Source organism: Mya arenaria, chromosome 9 (genome assembly GCF_026914265.1).
Source record: "Mya arenaria isolate MELC-2E11 chromosome 9, ASM2691426v1".
In the NCBI taxonomy this organism is placed as follows: domain Eukaryota; kingdom Metazoa; phylum Mollusca; class Bivalvia; order Myida; family Myidae; genus Mya; species Mya arenaria.
This window is the reverse complement of record NC_069130.1, coordinates 19,623,384-19,648,858: the sequence shown is the minus strand read 5'-3', so window position 1 is coordinate 19,648,858 and position 25,475 is coordinate 19,623,384. Positions and strand designations below refer to the sequence as shown.

At 37.1% G+C, this 25,475-nt stretch overlaps 1 protein-coding gene across 1 annotated transcript in view; it reads left to right on the top strand.

Annotated features, from left to right (window-relative positions):
- The first annotated feature begins 4,109 nt into the window (after nt 1–4,109).
- The window catches only part of LOC128245828 (mucin-2-like), a 74,930-nt gene continuing 53,564 nt past the window's right edge, over nt 4,110–25,475 (top strand). Inside the window, 23 exon segments of the mRNA XM_052964052.1 lie at nt 4,110–4,284; nt 11,356–11,428; nt 13,185–13,312; nt 13,778–13,873; nt 14,781–14,975; nt 15,164–15,380; nt 16,288–16,531; nt 16,824–16,938; nt 17,216–17,331; nt 17,530–17,680; nt 18,160–18,391; nt 18,876–19,063; nt 19,528–19,782; nt 20,108–20,320; nt 20,851–21,021; nt 21,236–21,479; nt 21,702–21,901; nt 22,072–22,165; nt 22,594–22,841; nt 23,200–23,384; nt 23,708–23,815; nt 24,488–24,642; nt 24,883–25,013. Of these exon segments, the coding sequence (XP_052820012.1) occupies nt 4,110–4,284; nt 11,356–11,428; nt 13,185–13,312; nt 13,778–13,873; nt 14,781–14,975; nt 15,164–15,380; nt 16,288–16,531; nt 16,824–16,938; nt 17,216–17,331; nt 17,530–17,680; nt 18,160–18,391; nt 18,876–19,063; nt 19,528–19,782; nt 20,108–20,320; nt 20,851–21,021; nt 21,236–21,479; nt 21,702–21,901; nt 22,072–22,165; nt 22,594–22,841; nt 23,200–23,384; nt 23,708–23,815; nt 24,488–24,642; nt 24,883–25,013 (3,934 nt within the window).

Here is a 25,475-nt window from a genome sequence, read left to right as displayed (position 1 = left end):
TTTGTGTCTCTTGTAATTGAACAACATTTTAGCAGTAATGCTACTTGTCATTCAGAAAAGTATTAATCTTTGGTCTTGCCATTTTGATAACGAAATTCATTGGAGCATAACTTGGTAAATGGTGAAATATTTTGATGTTGTGTAAATGTAAGAAAACGGGAAGAGAAGTTTGATCTTCGACGGAGATTGTTTTCCCGGCTTGATAACACGAGCTAAATGTGCACTGCATCTTTGATTATCGCTGTTAACAAAATGAATTGTTTGCATGTGCAAGCATTGTGTAGACGAGATTTGTTTCTCACTCTCCTTTAAGCGGTGGTGTAAGATGCAAGTCCGTGTTCTGTCAACTTATCAAGTTGAGCTTGATTGAAGATTGAAATCAATATTGTAAAATAAAGCACTTTTAAAAAAAAAGCTAGTCAAAAGTGTAAGAATGGAGATGGGTAGTGAAATGCCAGTGATCTGTATGTATAAAGACTTAAAATTTGGCAAGGTAACCGAAATCTTCCAAGTGTAAAACTTCATTCACCACAAACAGTTCTCTTGAATAACCGAACATTGATATGGGGCAATGTTTTCGTTGAGCATTATGATTGGGAAAAACTAATTGAAGGGCTAGCATGAGCATGGAGGTGTAGTGAGACCACCTGGGTATTGGTGTAAGGAGGTGTATAAAAGGAAATATACGTCTTCGGGCTCAATTTTAAAAAAAAAAGAAAAAAAAAGAACATTTTGTGAAATTGGTTTAGCCCAGTCACACTAGGGAGAGGGTTACAGATAATAACGAACTATTCGTAGTTCTCACTCTAATGTGGCTGGGCTGAACAAATTCCAACAATAAGGTCATCTTTAGATATTAATTCATCTAAAATATATGGATTAACTCCTTTGAAATCTTTAAATGACAGGATATATGTCGCTTTACGAATCACAAAATGTTAGTTTCACAATTGAACCCAAATTCGTCATAATGACTTATCTCGTCGGTCCGTTGAACGTTCCTATTGGGTCGCAAATACGGAGGATGTTGGCCACATTTTGTGACCGTACGCACAATCCACCCGCCAATCATTGTTGTCGCATGATTCTTTAACCATGTTTATGCCCAGAATGCTCGATCGACAACAAAGTCAACAACAGATAGCGCGTTATTGTACACTCGTTGTCTTAACGTCGATGAGCTCAGTAATAGTGCAAATGATGTTAACTTATTTGAATTCCATGACTATCCCTTAAAACGGTGGCAATATTATTATAACAAAGGCCTTCCTGAAATAATTATTTTTCCTGTTGCTCGCATACAAATCTGTCCATTAAGAAGATGCCGTGTAAATTTTAGTTTATTAGGACAGTAGACCAGGTGATGTTTATCTACCGTCCAGCACTCTACACAATAGGTGAAACACATTTTGGTGTTCGCACATGTTTGTGAGTCAACAAAAATTAGGGATATAGCCTATTTAATGTAGCACCATACCATTCAAAGTTAATGTACCTCCATATTATGCACAGTAGATTTGACGGTGAATACAAACATTTTTTCTATACCTTATCCGTACATCCTTTCGTAAACTCTTATTTTCAATACGTGGCGGCCCATTATATTTCCGTATCGGGACGTAAGCGCGTCCAAAAGGCAAGGCTAGTAAGCTTATTTGGTTCTGCATTGTATTGAGGTATGCGGGTGTGTACGCGTCCACTTATTCTTAAATATTTTGTACGCTTTGAAACATATGAAAAAAAAACATTGCAGTTACTGAACTGACAGCTGTGACAAAACGATATACTGACATCGTTGGGTTTAAACGACTGCAATACGATAAATATATGTATCCGTCTCATCGCCGGAGTACACTCACAACCGATTTTGAATTAGGTTTTTATAACTCAGATGCTTAAAAATTAAGCTTAGTTCCACTTTATTTAGAATGCAGTATTTAAACACAATAAGTGTTGTTGTCTTCATTTTCTTCACATATTTTAGTTAATGTTACACCGATTACTCGAAAATATCCGATCCAGACACTTTTGAATGTTATATAGTTTAAGTAAAAAAATTATATTTGAGTGCAAAACTACACAAATTATTGGTTCAGTTTGTCTAAATTGTTCAAATATGTATAATTATGAAGGGAAGCAAATTTTCAAAGTATTAAAATTATTATTTAAATTGTTCAAGAAAGATGCTGGTCGGGAATGGTTTTATATTCTGACAAAGTTAAGGGTTCACAGGGAGGGGGTTGGAGGGGGATAGTGTACAGAGGCTAGATATAGTTGTGCGCTTGGGTTGAAGTTGATTATGCCTCAGAACAAACATATATTAGTATCAATTACTCAGTAATTCACTTTTACATGTTACTACTGTTATCAACCATCATCAGATACAAAAACTAGTAATTAAATGGAATAATCTGTAGACTTTTGAGCTTGTGGAAATACTTAAAGATGGATTTAAAATGAATGCGAAGAGGGAGACCGCTTAACATGAATTATTTTCTAAATATAATGTGTGATTTAAGAACATAAACAAATATAAATAAAAGTCATCCTTACTTTTTAAGAAGCATAAATACAGATATTTTTTTTTAAATATTACGCCTCAACTTACGAAAATCTTCTTCAAAAAGTTCAATTGCAATAGTGTGTAAAAATCTCTCTCATATTGTATAGAACGAATAGAAAGTGATAGAATTATTGGCATAGAAGTTAAGTGTACTAATTCGACCCCATTGTATATATTTTGTGCGTATTTACCAGCATGTAACGATTTAGATCTTTATCAGTTTGAACTGAGTAATTTAGAGTCATTATTATCGCATTATACCAAGGTGGGGAACGTTATTGCCGCAGGTGACTTTAACGGACATTATCTAACGAATGGATATAAAGGGAACGGTAAATCACGGCTTCTTACACATTTCATTGCCAAGAACAATCTTTTATCTGTTCAACTATCATGTAGCAAAGGGGATGCTTACACATTTGTGCCCAACCAGTCTACATTGGACTATATTTTCATTGAGGGAACATTCTTAGAAAATGTCAAATCATTCTAAATAACGAATAGTGCTGAGATAATGACGTCCGACCACTTACCGATGATAATGAAATTTGCCATTAAGCCGCGACTGCAGGAGATAAGGCTTAACAGGTCGGGCATAGCATGGAACAAATGTACAAATGAAAATATTGAACGCTATAATTGTGCAATTCAAGATGGCCTTAAGTGTATCTTAGACACAGAAATCGACAATTGTAAACCGGACTTCTTAAACGCACTTATCACTGACACGTTGCATACGGCATCGTTTTGTCTACCAGTCAGCAAATTTAATAAGCGTGCGAAACCGTATTGGGATCATGAAGTAAAAGCCTCTCACACCGCTGCGCGAGGATTACGAAGAATCTGGATGGCAGCAGGGCGACCAAGAGGTAACGAGTACGATACCTATCGTGAATATAAGCAGGCTAAAGCAAAGTTCAGGAACATTCAGAGACAAAAACAAAGAGAAAGTGAAAACAAATACTTAGATGAACTGAATCGCACCGCAGAGCTTGACTATAGACAGTTCTGGAAAACATTAAAGAGTAAGAGTGGGAAAAATACTGAAATTTGTAACGAACTGATATCTGATGATGTGAAATATTCTGATGAAAATGTCGTTAAAGGCTTCCAAAATTATTTTGAAAATGTGTTCGATCACAACTATCATCTTTCGCGTGAAGATGAAGCAATAAATATGTGTGTACAAGACTTTGCTAGCAATGACAGTCGCATAATGCTGTTGTGTGAAATACTACCAGTTGAGGTCGAATCAGTTGTAAAAACGCTTAAGAAGTAAAAATCACCAGGAATCGACAATAGACTAAATGAACATGTCATACACGGAGGGAAAATGTTACAAACCGCCCTCTTGAAGCTGTTTAACTCAGCCCTGCGTAACGAAACAATACCTGAGACGTGGAAGACAAGTATTATAATACCTCTTTATAAGGGAAAAGGAAAAGCAAAGAATGACCCCAACAGCTTCCGGCCAGTGTCGCTTTTGCCTTGTTTTTGTAAAATCTTTGAACGAATCTTATTGAACAGAATAAATAACCACATCAAAATGCATCGCCTACAATTTCCGTCGCCACAGCAACAGGGTTTTCAGACAGGACTCAGCTGTCTCACAACCGCCTTCAACTTCCAGGAAACAGTCTACACGCAGATAGAAACCGGGAGTAACGTGTACACGGCGTGTTTAGACCAGAAAGCCGCATTTGATTCTGTATGGCAGACCGGTTTGTTTTATAAACTCGGTCAGTTAGGACTTACTGGAAAATTTCTACGGATCATTATGAGCACGTATGAGAAACTGAAATGTGTGGTACGCACAAACGGACTGAACTCAGATATCATTAACGTTCGCAGATCAGTACGCCAAGGAGGAGTACTTTCGACATTTCTCTATCTTGTTTACGTCGATCAGTTGTTATTGGACTTAGAGAATAGCAATAGCGTTTGCACGGTGATGTCCGTAAAGGCGGGAAACCCATCATTCGCAGACGACATTGCGCTAGTCGCTGTAGCCCCCCTCTTTCTTCAGATTATGATCGACATTGTTTACAAGTATTGTAAAACTTGGAAGATGGACATTAGTGTTGCCAAATCGAATATCATCGTATTTTCAAAGCGCAGGTCCATACCTGTCGCAGGGATTATATACGGAGACAAATTATTACAACAAATAAATAACGTGAATCACTTGGGTGTAAGGCATGACTCGAATTTAAACTATACCATGCGGATACAAGATAGGATACAAAAGGCCAGAAACGCCTAGTCTCATTGATTATTTTAATTTTCATTGCAATTACCTTCACCTATTGGACAAGATGTAGCATTCAAATACTGAAAATATTTCAGCGGGCATTTTAAATATCAATAAAAAATCAAATTAAATAACAGGAATAAAATCTGTTTATGATTGTTTCAAATTTATATATCATTAAAATATGTCAAACACAAACAACTACGATTGGTCTTTTTTTTGGTAAAGTGTTACGATTTGGCATTTTCAATTCATATTCTAGTGCACCGGTAGGTGCTGGTATCTTCAGGAGGTTTGGATGGTTAACTGTAGGTAGGGATTGACCAAATCAGACGAGCAACAATGCCTTTATACGCTATGTTTTCATATAATTTCAGCAAAATCTGGTATTATTTAAATAACATGATAAATCAGGTACCTCCTCTCAGCAATACTTTCCTATTTTTTCTAACATGCTGAATTAATTAACATTCTAACCACTGAACCATGCTGTTATTCAAATACACATAATGCTACTTAAACGTTTGCTGAACAAAATGTATACAATAATCCTTAGATTATACTCATGAACAATTTTACAGTGGTATGTCAACTATAGGAACCGTGCGCCTGTTGATTGACGGTACAGCCGGGAAATCTAGTTGAGTTATCACAGTATACAGTGCTTTGATTCATCTTATTTTTTGTAATTATATGCATGTTTGTTTTAATACTCAATATTGTACCTATTTAAAACTATATGCATTTATTTCCAGGTCACCAGCCCTTATCATTTGATATATTACATATGTTTTCGAAAATTGCTCATAGAGCTTATGTTTCTTGTTAAGGTATTCGCAACTTAAAATAAAGATTATTGTATATTATATCTAGTATCTTGTCGGTTATGTTCTAGATTGGTTGCAGTAAAATGAATGACAATGAATGTAAATGCGTTTTTTTGCATGCTTAAAACTATTGTTGCCCAATGCAGTAAATATTTTGTTTTTTTATTGTATAAATTCTGCTTATACAGATATTTCATTTATGTAAGATAAATGTTGTCTATTATATAGAGGTAAAAACAAGAAGCATGATAAGTAAATTTACTGAAACACCTCGCGAAATGATATCGACAAGTGGCATTGCATTGGCGATTGGTCATTCGCAAAAACCCTGGACATGTTTGTTACTATATATATTTTGATAGAAGCAAAATGTCAAAGAATATCAATGGGTTCTTAAATGAGTTGTGCATGCTTGAAATTAATGTTGTCTGAGTGCAGTAAATAATATTTTTTTTTATAATTTCTGCATTAGGCTGAATTTTGTCTATTAAGGTAAGATAAAACATCGTTGCATTACGAAATAACCCTTTAAATAAATGTTATCGTAAATTAACCGAAACCCTTTGAAGTGTAATCCGGAAGACTTATTCTTACATTGTGTTTTTCAAACTTGTTTTTTTTTTTCTAAATTAATTAGTTGCCAAACTGCCAACAATACCTGGTCTGAGGATTGGTCACGATTTTAGACAAACATAAAGTTCTATAAATGCGAAAGATTAATTCAAAATTTAATGCAAATAACGCAAAGATGTGACCATTTATCAAAATCAATTGAAAAGACGAGAGCCAGTTTCGTTAAAGCGAGACATTCTAAAGCAATCCTGATTTAGCTGGAGGTATTCTAATCTCAGCTCCCTTACAAAAATCAGTTAGGACATTTAAAGCTGTTTTGCCTATTGCGTATTATGTTTAATAAATGTCCAAATGCTCAAATCACCCCATATCACGTGCTCACGTTTGAAGCATATAAATAAAGCGCCTGAAGTGTTGAAACCCCAAAGTGGCTAGGAAGCCCACGGTGTTCTTGAAAAAGTAGAAACATATTTTTAAAACAGTTTTCGCAGACTCGTGAAATTCGTAAATATGTTAGAGTGACGTCAGGCTTTCGCTGGTCGAAGCAAGCCTCACCATGGCACTGCGTGCCGATATTCTGCGGACAGCGTTCATCGCGCTAATATATACCGCCGCACTCGTGCAATCAAGGTATTCTTTTCATTCTTATTTTAATTACCATTGCGCTTGGGTACTTTCCCGACAGTGCAGTATTTTCAGGATTAAGAACTACTTCCAATATCTTGTATTATTTTAATTACTTAACATATAGTATGAAGAGAAACATTTAAAGCCTACAAAAAAATAAATATGGTATTAATTATAAAAGCATTACCTTACTTATTTACTTTTTAGGGAAGTTAAAGCATTTATATTACATTTTAACCGTACAATCAAACTGAAAACACAAAAAACGACGACTTTTAAGCTCCTTTGTGTTTCGATGATGAGTAATCCAGATATCGGAAAATCTTAGAGTGTTTGTCGTATTCGCTAAGGTCTGCGTCGTGCAAAAACATAATTCAAATTAAACTTATAATTTAATTAAATACGTTGCCAGAGACAATACACATATGTAAAGCACACAATTCTGGTATTAATAATTGTAGAGTGATGAATGTTGGTCGATGGAAAAAATGACCTCAGAGGAGCGTCAGCGCTTGCTCCTCGGCGCTCTTGTTTAAGTCGTTACTAGCCCAAAACAAGCATTTATGTTATTGTTGTTTTTTTTGCACTTCGAAAGCTATGCATTTAATTTCTTTATTTGTCATTTATAAGAACAGATTTTCTGTAATCAGAAAAGAACAGTTTTCTGTTAAGTATATTTATGATTCACGCAACAGTTGCTAAATTAATTAAATTGGTACGAAATATCTGTAAATAATAAATAAATAACAACATTTTAGTGGATGGAAAATTTATATATCAATTTTATCTTTTTATTTTACTTCTAATTAATGGCAACTTGTTTACTTCCAGAACCGCTCGTAAAAGAAGACAAGTCGGTAAGGAATGTTTTCTGTATTACTCGAAATTGAATAAATATCTAAAAAGTATAACTTTCAGTGAATTAGATAATTTTCTGAAGGCAAGTTATTTTCGTTCTAGAACTTAAATAGAACCCTTTCATGAATTCCTACTTTCAAGGACCTTGATGGTTTGACATGCTTGTGGATTCGTAAAATTAAAGCAAGAAACGGAAAGTAGATGTATTAATTTGTCGAAATAATTTGAATATGAAAATATGTTGATCATACTTTTAAAATCCTTGGCTCGAATTCGCCGGATCGTTAAGAAAATGTCGAGGGAAGGATCATTCGAGCCAGGCAAAATCTCATTTCATGCTCTAGAATGTCCGGCATGTGACCATTCAGTCAGGTTTTTCTTTTTTGAAAATGTTAAACATTTTCGCTATTAACTTTTTTATCTTACATTTTGGTGATAATTGGTCTTCATTTTTAAAGTAGTTCTGTCCACATCAATATTTTGATTAAAGTAGTAGTAATCAATGTTTGACATTTTCGCTATTAACTATTTACATTTACATTATCGTGATCATTTGTCTTCTTTGATTAAAGTAGTTCTGACCACATCAATGTGAGCACTGAATGATAACATTTTGGTGATAATGTGTCTTCAAAGTAGTTCTGTCCACATCAACGAGAGCACTGAATGTTTACATTAGCGTGATAATGTATCTTCATTATTTAAAGTAGTTCTGACCACATCAACGAGAGCACTGAATGTTTACATTAGCGTGATAATGTATCTTCATTATTGAAAGTAGTTCTGATCACATCAACGAGAGCACTGAATGTTTACATTAGCGTGATAATGTATCTTCATTATTTAAAGTAGTTCTGACCACATCAACGAGAGCACTGAATGTTTACATTAGCGTGATAATGTATCTTCATTATTTAAAGTAGTTCTGACCACATCAACGAGAGCACTGAATGTTTACATTAGCGTGATAATGTATCTTCATTATTTAAAGTAGTTCTGACCACATCAACGAGAGCACTGAATGTTTACATTAGCGTGATAATGTATCTTCATTATTTAAAGTAGTTCTGACCACATCAACGAGAGCACTGAATGTTTACATAAGCGTGATAATGTATCTTCATTATTTCAAGTAGTTCTGTCCACATCAACGAGAGCCCTGAATGTTTACATTAGCGTGATAATGTATCTTCATTATTTAAAGTAGTTTTGTCCACATCAACGAGAGCACTGAATGTTTACATTAGCGTGATAATGTATCTTCATTATTTAAAGTAATTCTGACTACATCAACGAGAGCACTGACTGTTTGCATTAGCGTGATAATGTATCTTCATTATTTAAAGTAGTTCTGACCACATCAACGAGAGCACTGAATGTTTACATTAGCGTGATAATGTATCTTCATTATTTAAAGAAGTTCTGTCCACATCAACGAGAGCACTGAATGTTTACATTAGCGTGATAATGTATCTTCATTATTTAAAGTAGTTCTGACCACATCAACGAGAGCACTGAATGTTTACATTAGCGTAATAATGTGTCTTCATTATTTCAAGTAGTTCTGACCACATCAACGAGAGCACTGAATGTTTACATTAGCGTGATAATGTGTCTTCATTATTTAAAGTAGTTCTGACCACATCAATGTGAGCACTGAATGTTTACATTAGCGTGATAATGTGTCTTCATTATTTAAAGTAGTTCTGTCCACATCAACGAGAGCACTGAATGTTTACATTAGCGTGATAATGTGTCTTCATTATTTAAAGTAGTTCTGACCACATCAACGAGAGCACTGAATGTTTACATTAGCGTGATAATGCGTCTTTATTATTTCAAGTAGTTCTGACCACATCAACGAGAGCACTGAATGTTTACATTAGCGTGATAATGTGTCTTCATTATTTAAAGTAGTTCTGTCCACATCAACGAGAGCACTGAATGTTTACATTAGCGTGATAATGCGTCTTCATTATTTAAAGTAGTTCTGACCACATCAACGAGAGCACTGAATGTTTACATTAGCGTGATAATGTGTCTTCATTATTTAAAGTAGTTCTGTCCACATCAACGAGAGCACTGAATGTTTACATTAGCGTGATAATGTGTCTTCATTATGTAAAGTAGTTCTGACCATATCAATGTGAGCACTGAATGTTTACATTAGCGTGATAATGTATCTTCATTATTTAAAGTAGTTCTGACCACATCAACGAGAGCACTGAATGTTTACATTAGCGTGATAATGTATCTTCATTATTTAAAGTAGTTCTGACCACATCAACGAGAGCACTGAATGTTTACATTAGCGTGATAACGTATCTTCATTATTTAAAGTAGTTCTGACCACATCAGTTCTGATCACATCAATGTGAGCACTGAATGTTTACATTAGCGTGATAATGTGTCTTCATTATTTAAAGTAGTTCTGTCCACATCAACGAGAGCACTGAATGTTTACATTAGCATGATAATGTATCTTCATTATTTAAAGTAGTTCTGTCCACATCAACGAGAGCACTGAATGTTTACATTAGCGTGATAATGTGTCTTCATTATTTAAAGTAGTTCTGACCACATCAACGAGAGCACTGAATGTTTACATTAGCGTGATAATGTGTCTTCATTATTTAAAGTAGTTCTGACCACATCAACGAGAGCACTGGATGTTTACATTAGCGTGATAATGTATCTTCATTATTTAAAGTAGTTCTGTCCACATCAACGAGAGCACTGAATGTTAACATTAGCGTGATAATGTATCTTCATTATTTAAAGTAGTTCTGTCCACATCAACGAGAGCACTGAATGTTTACATTACGTGATAATGTATCTTCATTATTTAAAGTAGTTCTGATCATAGCACTGGATGTTTGATAAGGACCGCCAGATATCATGAATTTAAATTTACTCTTAAGTAACATATTCCTGTAGTTAAAAGGTCCAAAGATGTCCCATAAAGTTGTTGAGCAGGCGATTTTTATTCTTGTTTTAGGGCGAAAATAAAGTCATTTTGATGTAAATGACTCACATTTTAAAATCGTTTTTGCGTTGTTTCTGCAAAACTACTTAAACAAACCCATTTTTTCAACGTTTTTGTTTGAATTTTATAGCATGTTTTTCAACTTTTTTTTAAACCTTGTTTCGGATCAAACCTAGTCAACAATCCCGGCGACACTAATTATTTTAAATTTCTAGAATTGTTTTAAAACTCTTTGATATTTAAAAATATATTAAGTAGAAACTTTTCTAAGACTTGTCCCTTTGAGTTCCGATGACTAATAAGGCAATCCTATACAAAAGATTGCAATAAGCCGCCAAAAGGTTTTATAGGAAGGTATTTGGGCACTATGTCAAGTATTTTAACATTCAAAAGAAACTAAAAATTATCTTTAAATTACCCATGACTTCAAAATATGTTACTCGATAGACATTTATTTTATCCCTTGTCGGGAAAAACTATGAAGACAATTTCTAAACTTTATATTGATCCCAGCCTTTTAGCGCTTATATCTGTTCGTTGCTTTTAGGGTAATTATCTTCCCCCATCTCCCCAATAAAAAAATAAGACAGAAAGACAAATCTAAATTGAACATCACGTACAAAATATTAAAAACATTTATGTCCGGCCAAAAATTGTTTTGCATTTCAAGGGAAGAACCTGTGTGAACCCTTGGACGCACCCGCACATGGAACAATTGCCTGTGGGGCTGGGTTCCCGTTCTAGTGAGTACACACCTGTGTTCATGTGTCCGTTTGGTTTAATGCATAATAAAATACATTGGGCCGGTAGTCAGGTGACTTAGGTCGACTTTAACGTATGTTTATATGTACAATGCAACTTCAAGCATATTTAATCAAATAAACTCAAATAGAATATATAAAATTATCATATATATATATAAGTTTACCGTGGTTTTCTTCTCAATTTTGTTTTAACTGCACGGAAAAAGAGAAGTCTTTTGATAATTTTAGTACAGTCAGAAAGTCCGACTATATAGACAACAAAACATGGCCGTTCACATAGGATAAGGTCTGTTGTACTCAATTCGAGTTACATAAGTGAAATAACAACAATTAAAAATATCAATTTCATCGATTTCTTCACTGCAAACTTATCATTGAGAATATCAACTTTATAAAGTACTTTTAAAATCAATGTAAGTTACTTCCCTTAGATCAAAACTAAAATCATCACTTTTGAACCAGTAAATGTTGCCAAAAATGATATCAAAAAGGTAACATATGTTTAAATAAAGATTGTTTTGCCAAAATAACTTACCGTTTATTAGAAACAAGGTGGGTTTTTTTCCAAACGTTTTCTTGAACCTGAAGCTACATATTTGAACCTTTTCTTTCGTACAAAACAAAGTATAAACGAAAACAACTGCTCGAACATAAATTTGATGTTGTATGTACTATAAATTATCTTTTTGAACTCTATTACTTTGCGGTACGAACGTCCCTGAAAAAAATCCACACAACAATTACGTGATTTGATTTACCCCACCCTCCTATAATTTTTTGTCAACAACCAAGCGGGTAATCACTGTTCGTCTTGAAAATGACCCCTTTTTAAACAAATCAAACATAATTATGACAATGAGTGGCGATTTGATATCCATGTATCAAAATAAAATTTAAAAAAAAAATATATTGTAAAACTTATTCATTACCACCTGTGTTATTTTGGTCATTTATTCACACCCTGTTCATTTAAAAGTTCGTCCGTGCATTTACTGTTATTATTTGGAACGTAAGTACACTAAAATATCGTATTGATGAAAGGTCATAAAATGTTCGTGCTCAAATCACCAATATATGGTAAACAAAAACCACGAGCCCAAAATTCAAATTAAAGCTACGTCATCAGCTGACAAACGTTTGCGTGAGGAACGTTCCACGGGGTAGCTGCGTATAAACGCTCTTTTCAATATGCTGGGAAATAATAAAAAATAAATTTAATACCAATAAAGGTCGGAAATCAGCATAAAAGAAAAATGTTGATTCCAGTATAAGATCGTATTTCATTTTACTCCTGATTATAGACAAACTATATTTTCTATGACACTCGTGAATCAAATACGATTTTACACTGAAATCAACAAATTTCCTCTATAAATATTTCCTTTAATGCATCCAACTTCTATATATATATGAAACGTATATGAAAAGATACCTATGCGACGGTATACAATGTATATACATAAAGTATAAAGTATGCAAAATTTGAATTGTATTCTACCAGGGGCTAAGATCGAAGCGATGTATCTTTAGACGTCTTTGATATTAGTGTATACAGTTTAAATGATATATAATTCATTGATGTCGTTTCAGTTTGCATTTATATCTTAACCTTACCACTTTACAGTAGGATTCATAAAGAGTAGCGTTATTTTGTATTTTATTTTATTTACACGCTGCTGCCTTTAACTGACCTGGGATTTTTCCAAATTCGAACATGGCTTTTTTCTCCCATCAGTTCGTGCACGGCCTCATGCGACCCTGGATACGAGTTCTCTAACAAGATGACGACGGACAAACGCGAGTGTGACCAAATGTTCGGGGATTGGTTTGACCCACCCGGAATGGACATCCCTGACTGCCATCGTAAGGAAACAGCTTAAGTATCCGTCAAAATTAAGCATTAACGTAAAACTTTTGTTGTCCGGTTTTCGAACTAGCTGCCGACAAAGGCATTCCGAGTTCGATGTCCGTTCTATGTGAATAAAAGTCACCAAACCGGACTAGTTGGCTTTCTCCGGATGCTCCAGATTCTCTCACAACACAATACTTCAAACCTATGTTGTAATAATTTGCCGCAATCGTTGGCCCTTGACTTAAATATGGTGTAAACCCGGCCGTGCTTTTTAAGGGCTTATTTCAGAACTTTATTATATAAAAACGTTACATCTTATACGTCTTAGTATGTCGACAGGTTAAATCCATGTCGTAAATCCCTTTTATCTTGAACTCAGTTTATTTAAGAGCAATTAGTTAATTTCGACTTGTTCAAGTTAAACATTGATCTCAAATCTTGGACAGTCAGGTGATTCCAACCATTTTATTTTCCAGCGTCGTGCAGCCCCGCCTGTCAGAACGGGGGCTCGTGCCTGCTACCCAACACTTGCGGATGTTCCAGCGGCTTTATGGGCGCCCAGTGCCAATTCCGTGAGAATACACTTGCCATGTCATCACAAAAAGCCAGAATTTACCATTCACTCGAAGAGCAAACAAACTGAATATACTATGAGATACAAGATACAAGAATCTGTATTTAAAGTCGGATATATGTTAGCAAGAAACATTAGCTTAATGAGCTATTTTCCTACATTCATAACACACATCCATTACAAATCAAAACATAACAATGAGTTTGTGACCTTGAAATAAAAAGTTAAAAACATATAGTTTAAAATAGGTACAAATATTGGGACAAATATTTACAAAAATTGTTTACAATAATTTTCATGCATTTAATTACAAAAAGTAAGATGTATTAAAGCATTGAACACAGTGAACACATCGACAAGTTATGGAAAGCAGCTACAAAACGTTTTACACATAATCACACTTTTACAATTACATGATCAGATTAACCTTAAATGGTTTGTGTAAAAAAACACCTGCTATCTGGACAGTCCAAACGCGCAAGACTTCTTTCTGCAGATTAAATGTTTTAAGACAGAGGTGCAACCAAAACACATTAAAAGAAGGATAAGTTGTATACCTTGTCAGAAGAGATCTATTTGCGTTAGCACTAGCAAGCAACAACATCGGTGATACAAATTGACACAAAACAAACAAAAACATACCATATCTCAGAGAAAACAAACTGGATAAACTATTATAACTATGAAAGAGAAACGTATAAAATAACTTTGTCACGCATCCGCACGGGTGATACAACTGTCCAACAAACCATGGACTCATCATAATAAACCACTTGGAACTCATCTCAGTTCTACATCTTGTCGACCAACACAAACAGTCGTTATACGTCATCCAATATCTCCTCATCCCGATCCATTCGCTATATAAAATATTTGCTTTCATGTATTGTTTTCTTTCCAAACAGCGGCAAGTAACTGCGCATCCCCACCGACTCCTCAAAACGGCCAGGTCACGTGCCAGCAGAACACTTCCGGTGCTCGGTGCACAGTTGCATGTAACCAGGGATACAAACCCCTATGGGCCATTGCCCCGAGTTACACGTGCTCCCCGGACGGTATCTGGTCGCCCGATCTGGCTGAGATCCCGGGTTGTGTGGATGGTAGGGCATTTATAGATAATTGTGAACACTCCTAATGTGTATCTTAACCCAGGTTAATAGGTTTGATAATGACAGTGTTTTAACTAAATTGACCTTTAGCAACCCTTTTTATCAAATCATTAACGCCGCAATTACCTGACTAGTGAACACCATGCATTTGTATTGAAATAAAAACCTCTTGTTTACAGAGTCGACACCCATTAACGAGACCCACGTACCGAGCCCTACCCACCCACACACCGGAAGTGCGCGGTGCGTGGTCTGGGGCCAGGACCACTACCGTACGTTCGACAACAAAATCTACCACTACAAGGGAGCGTGCAATTACGTGCTTGTCAAGGATGCGGTCGCCAACAGCTTCCAAATACACGTGGCCAATGATAAGAACTGCCAGCCGGGACACAGGTACGTTAATTGTGGTATAGGTGTCCATCTTCTACCCTAGCAGTTGTGAATTCAAGACCCACCAGGGTGCGAATGGGTTTGAGGTAAATGTGTCCGTCTTCCATCAAACATGTTTTGTTTCGATCCCCATAATGGGTACTTTCTCGTGACCTCTTAAATTCGTCACTAAATAGCCATTGCATTAAAAAATGAGGAATACATTTTCAACGGTGTCGTCAACTCAGAAACCCTCCTTGTAGAATCTGGAATAAACTGATGTTGGTTACTTCCTAGTAGCGCGATTGTATTTAAGCTATCAGCTTTTGCCTCAATCGAGCTTAAGGTTACACTCTACTAATCAATTTGCCTTTATATTTCCATGAAACAGGCAACACTTCAAATTGGACAAAAACGCTATTTCTAGCGTTTCTCGTATGTGACATCTATACATATATATCCGTAATATTCAGTTCAAACCCAATTGCTTGATACAAAATAGGTATGTCACATTTCTCCTTAGAAAGTTCACTCAGTTTGATGCTTCGCACCGTTTATTTTTCAAGGAATCCATTGAATGTTACATAAGGCCGGAAGACAGCAGGTATCATTATGTTTCATAATTATGTTTCAGCAAACAATTTTAAATCTCTTATATATAAGATATTTATGAACTTTCCTCTCTGAGTGCAGATATTGGACTGAATTAAAGTATAACAGCTATCAATCATGTCACTCAGTCATAAAAAATATCAATCGGAAGAAGCATTCTTAATCTTAGATATAGAGAGGTGATCCTGGACCACATTCCGGTACTAAGCATTTAGTTATAACGTACCTTCAACGTAATACATCGTTCATTTCCTATTGTTCTACCTTTGATAATTGATTAAAATGAAATTGACTCCTAGATTTTCTATATTTGTTTCAGGTGTAAACGTGAGCTAGACATTTACATGGGTAACGACCGGATCTCTCTGAAGCGTGACGCTAGCGGCCCCGTCGTCACGTACAACGGCGCGGTGGTACCTGTCCCCTCCAGCAAGGGTGGGGTCATCTTCGAGAAGATCAGCTCATACATCGTGGTGAGGAGTAGCATCGGCTTTCAGATTCGTTGGGACACGTATGAGATGGTGTTTGTAACCATTACGGATTTCCTGCTTGGAAAGACAAAGGTAGGACGAAATAGAGTTTTCATCTCTATGTTACCATAACGCGGATCCGCCGGCCTGATTTTTGCCTTTTCTTAAAAAATATCAATAGGATTATTAGACAAAAAAATCGTCAAAAATCCTTTATTTCCTTTATGCTCGACTCGACAACGCTGAGTTTCAGTCTGATATTGATTTTTTCATTCGATACTCCATAGCGGCACACCTCATTTGGGTATAATAACAATTAATGGAAATTTACATTCAATTAAAAAAATAACGATGAATGAACTTTCAATGTGCGTGCTGGTTCCAGGGTCTATGCGGCACATATGACGGAGACCAGACCAACGATTTCACCACGGACTCAGGAAATGTTGTTACCGAGGCACCGGCCTTTGTCACCACGTGGAAACGCTCATTTGCCGGGGGTAAGTGCGTCTTAGATGTATCACAGATAAGCTTGATCCAGTAGAAAATTTAGATATAATAAAGATCAAAATCGAAATAAGTCGTATAGTGCAGCCTAGGCATCATATCAATTGATCACCTAATTCTTGTCAAATTGAATTATATTTATTAATTGAACATACGGATATATACCAAAAACTGTTTAATAGGAAAGGTAAACACACTTAAACATAATTTGACCAGTAAAAACCAAAGCATTTACTAGTACTTATATACAAAAATAATTTCCTTATTTAGAAACATGCGCTGACCTGCCCCAGACCGGATGCAACGCCGCAACTCCCCAAGCTGTCGACACTGCCACTTCCACATGCGAGGCGCTAATGGAAACCGAATTTGAGATATGTCACCATGTAAGAAACTGTACTTATTAGTGCTGCGATTGGGAACTTGTATGTCGCATATAAGAAACAATTACACTTGTGTGTAGTTGTTTCTTTATTTTCTTAATTCTGACGTACGTGAACATGTAAGGTATATTTAACCGAATGTTAACATTTAATAAATGGAATACAGAAGCAATTACCATGGTTGTTCTTTTTTCTCTAAAGGCCGTTCCACCAGCGGCGTACATCTCCGCCTGTAAGGAGGACTGCTGTGCCTCTTCCGGTCAAGACTGCCTATGCAGCTCACTCGAAGCATACTCCCGCGCATGTCTGGAGCACAACATAAGGCTGGACTGGCGCTCGGATAACAGATGTCGTAAGTATCCCTATCGCAAGCCACTGCCAGTCACAATATCTAAATAGTTTAGCAGCAATAATTTACATTTTCCCAGTCTTTTAGCACTACTTTCAATTGATTTTATATTTACAAAGTCCGTTCAGATGAAACAATGATGCCACTGGTATTCGTACAACACATATTGTCGAAATAATCAATCAGTGGTTCGCTTGACAGAAAAAAATCTCCCCCATATGCGTACATCCAATGCCCCTATCTTAGAGCACATTCAGTGCTTTGATTGTTCAATTTGGTATAATTGATAAGAAATGTTTGGCAAGTATCAAAATAGTAACACACATCGGTGATCTATGGCAATAAATTGAAAAGCAATTTCATTTAAAACACCGTTCTCGATCCCTTCGTACAGGGGTACAGGCCCTGGAAATTCTCGCGAGACATTCCAATCTTTTATCACATTTGGTGCTTTGATTCCGTTAAAAACACTTACCCTCCAGCCGCCCAGTGCCCGGGTAATCAGATCCACAAGGAATGCGGTAGCATGTGCCTGAAGACGTGCCAGTCCCCGAGCTCGGCGTGCGAGGATCACTCGTGCATCGACGGCTGTTTCTGTCCGGACGGCATGGTGCTTCTCAATGATCAGTGCGTTCAGAAGTCCGAGTGTCCGTGCATGCTGAACGGAGTGGAATACCGGAACGGCGAAAAGGTGCCCAAGGAGTGTAACAAATGGTGAATTTTCTTTTGACTATTTAACACAAGGCTGTTTGCCCAATTTACCAAAATTAAAAATGATTATACCCTTTGGTTTTGTGCCACTAGCTATTGATTGGAGTATGAACCTACATGTTTGATTAGAAACGGCTGAGCAGCCGGCACACAGTGTACCTTTTCTGATTATAATCGGCTGAGCAGCCGGCACACAGTGTACCTTTTCTAGGCATTAAATACACCTTAAATACAGTAGTTTGATCAAAGTTTGATGGCCTAATTTAAGTAAATTATATGTATTATCTCCCCTAATTATGTTAACTGGCCTCTTTTATTAATATAATATGTTATTTGTTTGTCGTCACTGCTTACCTTAAGACGTTACATACGCCAGACAAACGTTTCTTTATTCCAAATCATATTGCTCGTATCGGAGTGCTCATGTTTTCCTTATTTTTTTTTCTGGCAAAACTTTTTCATAAATAATGTCAAATATCTCTGTCAGCACGTGCATGGAAGGCGCGTGGCAGTGTACGAACAAACGTTGCGATAAGACGTGTTCCGCTATCGGCGACCCTCACTACATGACGTTTGACGGGAAGCGGTACGACTTTATGGGAGTGTGCTCCTATTACATGGTTCACGACCCGGGGACTTTCGACATCATCGTAGACAACATCAAGTGTGGACACGGTTAGGGATGCATTCATGTCTTATTCTCTTATTCTCTTATACATTATTCTCTGAATTGTCGACTTCAATACATTTTGTAGAAATAAGGGTAGGTAATGTTAAGCCTACTTGTATTTAGGATTTCTTTCAACGATGATAAATCGTCATCAAAAGTTAAATAAGCGTTTTATTGTTATCAGTTATCTAAACACATATGTCAGCGAATTCTTTATTTTGCAGAAAAGCGTAAGTAACGAAATTGAAAATTGAATTACTTAAGACATTGATTAAAAAGATCTGTTTAAATGATTATCTGCATGTTTCTTGATGTTTGTTCATAACAGTAAGCAAAATAACTCAATTCGAACAAATTGAACAAAAAGGTTTCCAATTTGAATTCTGTGATGAAAGGTCGCTAAATTGTTAAACGTTCGTGTGTTCAACTCTTCCAACAGACATATTGAATTTACCCGATAAACTTGCAGGGGGCGAGTACTCCTGCACCAAGAGTCTCAGTATCGACATCAGTGGGCACCATATCAAGATGGACCACAACCACCAGCTGTTCGTGGACGGCGAGGAAATTACCAAGACTCCGCACGAAAATGACGGCATCAAGATCTTTATGGTCTCCTCGCTCTTCATGAAGGCCGAGCTGTCCAATGGAATCACCATACTGTGGGACGGACGGACCCGCGCTTACATCACCGCCCCACCCTCCTTCATCAACAAAACACAGGGTAAGAATACGATTTTGTTTGGGTAGCTTTAATTACTAGGTATGTAAAGCACGTTGTCATATCTTTTACAATTTCAGCGTCATATTGGCTGCTGTTTCGTATTGATTTAGGATGGACTTGTTTATTTATCAAGTAGTAAACGTAGTCAAATTTAAATAATACAAACAACTCAATTTGGCTGATCCTTGACTGCAGTTTTTTTATACTAAATGTTTATATAAGCGACCCTTATTTGGGAAAGGGGGAATGTTTTCCACCGAGTCCGCCAACTTATTATCGTAGTAATTATAAATATATTATTTTGTATAAACATCTATAACGGCAGGTTTGTGCGGAACGTACGACTCCAACCAGAAGAACGACTTCAAAACCAAGGAAGGCGACATCGAGACTATGCCTAGCGCCTTCGGAAACCGCTGGAAGACGGTTCCGACGTGCAAGGATGCCGGACCGGTCGTCAACCCGTGCGAAACAAATGTGAACCGGAAGAACCAGTCAGCCCAGTATTGTGCATACCTCCGAAGTGATGTCTTTCAAGGTGTTTTGGATTCAATTGTATTCATCTTTTTTCATCGAGTTTGGTGAGGTCCTCTTTATATACATTTTATACGTATGACACGAACGTTAATCAGAACAACCAGTCTACTTGAAATATTGCGCTTGCCTAAGGATTAAAGACTTCCAAGGTATGTCGTGGTGTGTCTCCTTTTCTTCGGGTTTGATAGGATTGTCCTTATATACGTTTTATACGTGTTTTTGCCTGCATCAGGGGTGAAGTCTTTCAATGTAAAATTCACGCCAAATGTGCACGAAAAAAACCTTTAGCGCAAGTTAAAGTGTCTTCGCAGGAAGCCATCTCGAACACATGATGGTTACAAGAGAAATAGAGAGCTTGGAAACAATACCATTCTGTACAACATACAATTATAATACTGATAGTTGTCCATGACTTTTATTGTGGTATATTTGTTGTCATATTTGTATTCACATTCAACGTGCGCTAACTCACGACTGCAGGTTTTGACGTCACAACACATTAACATTTCTGTGGTTTGGGGTCATTTTCAGCATGTGCCAATACTGTAGACGTGGATTCGTTTTACCACGACTGCATGTTTGACGTGTGCTCGTGTACAGAGAACGTGAAGAACTGCCTGTGTCCGATCCTTGGAGAGTACGCTGCACAGTGCTCGGCCGCCGGTGTCGAGATCCACTGGAGAACATCCATACCAGAGTGCCGTATGTATAAAATACTACGCAGTCCATTAACGGAATGTGTGTGGCCATATTTTAAAATTTTCATAAAATGAACAGAAACCGATAGGTTATACATTTTGATTTAAAATAAACTCTGATTCACAAACGCTGGTTTTGATTTAACATAGTGAAAGGAGAAACGATAAAACTATTTCAACATGATATGACATTGTCTGGTCTTTAATTTCCAATACAGTACTGCCTTGCGATGGCGGCCAAGAGTATCAGGTCTGCCCGAACGAGTGCACGCGCACGTGTTCCAACATCGCCAACGACCAGAGCTGTGTTCAATCATCTGTGTGCGCCGAAGGGTGCGCCTGTCCCGCCGACCAGACTCTTGACGACTATGGCAACTGTTTATCAATCTCCAAATGTCCCTGTTTGTTTGCGGGCAATGAATTCCTACCCGGCATCACCGTGGGACGTGGCGATCAGATCTGGTAAATGTCATTTGTTTTTGTTCAAGCAACGTTTGTGAAACTTCGCAAAAAAGTCGTGAACTAAATTAACAACCAGTGAAAGAGAATAAAAAGTATGAAATCTAAGAGGATTTATCTACATGTTCATGATTGTATACGTTTTTGTAACCGTATCTTAATATGTGATGGGGAGGGCTCAGCTGTAGACACGATTAAGCTTTTACATCTTTACATCAACTTCAGCACATGCGTGGACGCTCGTTGGGCATGCGCAGCTAAGACGATTCCAATACCAACGACAAACATCTGTAAGCCCAAACAAGAGTACTCCAGCTGTATTTCCTCGTGCCCGATGACGTGTGAGAACATGCATGATTCCATATCGTGCAACACGACCATGTGCGTTGAAGGGTGCATCTGTAAGCCCGGATATGTGAAAGAAGGTATGCGCCCACATAGCTTAAGCGAAAGCTAACATGTTGACCTCGTTTTTCGTACATAGTTATATAGAATATGCATAAAACTCGACTTTAGGACTGCTGGGTATTTCGCATTAAACCGGAACTTCATTGCAGCTATTCACACATGTACTTTCACTGTGTAAACGTTTCAGGTAACGACTGTGTACTGAAGGCCGACTGTCCGTGCTACCACGGTAGCAAGGCTTACAAAGAGGGAGAAAAGTTCACCATGGATTGCAACGAATGGTTGGTTTGCATACTTGTTTCTAATGCGATTTTGATTTACCGTTTTAAGTTACCATATTACCATGATATCCTGGAAAGCCTACTTTTCTCGTTACAAATTCAATACCATGATAAAATTTCTAAGAACCCGCGCTATGTATACACCGCAGTGTTGTGGTCTCGCATCGTGCTTACATGTCTGATTTATAAAGACATCTGATTACGTTTGATAATAATTAGAGAGTTAAAATATTCGTTTTAACCAAATTAAAGCAAAAATCACTAAGTCACCTAGAAGCTTTATGAAAACGACCCCAGTCATAATATTAAACATAAACTCGAGATTCAGACAGTATAGAATACACGTTTGAAATAGTTTTACGACGAATCCCGGCATCAGTTGTTATATAGACAATCTATCATTGTCCTTGCCCGCATTTCACCTAAAGCACGTGTCGTAGCCGGATGTGGGTTTGTGAACAGAAGGATTGCCCGGCCGTGTGCAGCGCTTATGGCGACTCCCATTACACCACGTTCGACGGACGCTCGTACGAGTTTCAGGGTAGCTGTGACTATATGTTCGCGAAATCATCAGAGACTTCTCCCGTTAAGTTCGAGATCACCACAGAGAACATTCCTTGTGGAACCACAGGAGTCACGTGCACCAAGTCTATCTCGTTTAGCATTGGAGAGCAGGGTACGTCTCATAACAATATTAAATATTTGTCGACAGAATTTATTTACGACCCTATTCTGCAAACAGTTGGTATATTCTTACTGAACATTCTCGTTTCTGTATGCTTCACCTAAGTTAAGGTGCCGGTCTACGAACAATCCTAATAATATGTTAAACGCCTAAAATCTTAATATACGATTAGGTAGTAATAAAAACGACCCATTTAGGTCGATGTACAGTCATTGCTTCGTTAGTTATTTAAGATTTATTTCGTCAAACAAGGCCGGGGTCTCCGAAACAACCACGGAGTTTAATGTCATTTGCGTTTTGTATAAACGATATGAATGAATTCTTTATATCCCATAATTGACTTTACCAGGAACTGCAAACTTCTTCCGGATCCAGTTAGTGAAGGGAAAACAAGTAATTGCCGACGCCGACTCCCCTTTCACCGTGAGGGAGGTTGGGAACTTCATCATCATAACCACGCCCCAGGGTATAACACTGGAGTGGGACAAAGGCACCAGGCTCTACCTCAAACTGAGCACACAACATAAAGGACAGGTGAAACATACTTCGACATTCACGTTATCTTTTAAAAAAATGTACAATATTTAGTTTTGCTCGCTGCTGGATGGTTCTCCACCTGAGTCCGCTTATTATTTTTTCTCATTTAAATAATATTTGCTTTCCATAGCATTCATCTGACTTTAACCCCCGCCCCCCCCCCCCCACCTCACACAAACACCCAAAAATTACTTACTGCTTTAAATTAATCATTTTTCGCACAAGCCAAGGAAATTTGGCCGTTTCAATCAAACACAAATACGACTGACCAACACATTGTTTTATATATCAATATTATCAATTCAAAAATGTGTTTTCAGGTTGTTGGGTTATGCGGTAATTTTAACGGGAACCAGAAGGATGACTTCTCCACGCCCCAGGGCGGCCCTTCCGCTTCCAAGGCAACCTCGTTTGCTGACAGCTGGAAGGTATGTCACATGCTCCATTGCGTTTTAAGTTGCTGATGAGACTGAATTGTATATCTTCAAATCATTATAAGGTATTAGATATGTTTTCCTATATTTAGTCGTGCATATCTTACCTTATATTATAATTACTGCAGGTCCGTTTCTTGTCAAAATTGTATCAGTTTATTGTTTAAATGGTTCTACAAAAAGGAGTCGCCATGTTTGATATTTTACAATATGAAATACAAAAAAAAATGTTCATCTCACCCTTGCACGGTACAAGGTTTCATATTCCCTGACATATAAATCATAACTCCAAATGCATGACTATTGCAAAGGCATGTAATTTGAACCTCAAATCACCAGTTGTTAATTGGTGAATAAGAGTTATGAATCACCAATTATGATAACCGGTTGGTAATATGAACATAGTGTTTCTCTTCCATCAGTTGTAATTAAAAGGACATCCAACAACTTTCATTGGTTAGGATATTTGTACCATCATGAAAATTATTACCCAGTTCATGTAAGAGCCAAACATTCAAAAGTAATTCTGCAATACACATCTTTCATGTCATAAGATTTGGCAGTTGGCTCCAATCATATTTTGTAATTGTTTATGCATTTTTAGTTCAGATATATTCGACAGAGTATATAAAGTATGATAGTGTTAATCTTCGCATATTTTTATAGTTGCACGGGTACTGTGCCGACTCAAAGGAAATCGAAGATACTTGCGCGGCGAACACGGAACGCGGCACCTGGGCTCAGAAGCAGTGTAGCGTCCTGTCCAGTAAATTGTTCGAGGCATGCCATCCTGTTGTTGCTTACCAGGAGTTCATTGACAGGTACGAAAATAAATTAATCAATACATCTGCCTACAATCGACTACTCATAATAAATAACCAATATGTCGATTTCAAATTCTTGCTCAGCTTGACATCAAACTAGCAATTTGCCAACCAGCCAAGCAAACATGCAAGCAATATGTGTACAAACTAATCATACCACACTTTACCGTTTTCCTAATATGACAATCAACAAACAATTGCAAATTGAATAACTTTCTCTCTCTATCTCTTCTGTAGATGCGTGTTTGACGCATGCGCGTGTGACACGGGCGGAGACTGTGATTGTTTATGCACGGCTGTAGCAGCGTACGCCCACCAGTGTTCTATGAGCGGCGTCATCATCAAGTGGAGGACAGAGGAGTTCTGCCGTAAGTCATTAACATGACATAAGTGTTATAAACACGTTGCTGTAATGCAATTATGAGGGTGACATCAAGACAACTCCTTATTACTCTTATAATATATATAACGTGATCTGACATTTTTACCCGTTTATGCTCAGCGATAAATACCAGTTTTATAGCATTATTAATACATTCTTGTCTTTGTGGCTATGCGTATGTGTGCTATTTCTCTATAATCAACCTCGATAATTATTCGTATGTATGATAACATGGGCTTTCATCGTAAAGCTTGAATATTCATAAGCGTTTTCCGACCAATAAAATAGCCGGTAACAAAAAGGAAAATACCTCCTCTCGAAGGGCTATCAGCAATTTTGACAAAATATTCGATATCCTGCTTAAAACGTTTTGAACCCGCAATCTCATTGGACCATTTAGAATCGAGATGGCATTCGTAACTTCCGAGCCATGTTCGTACCCTATGAG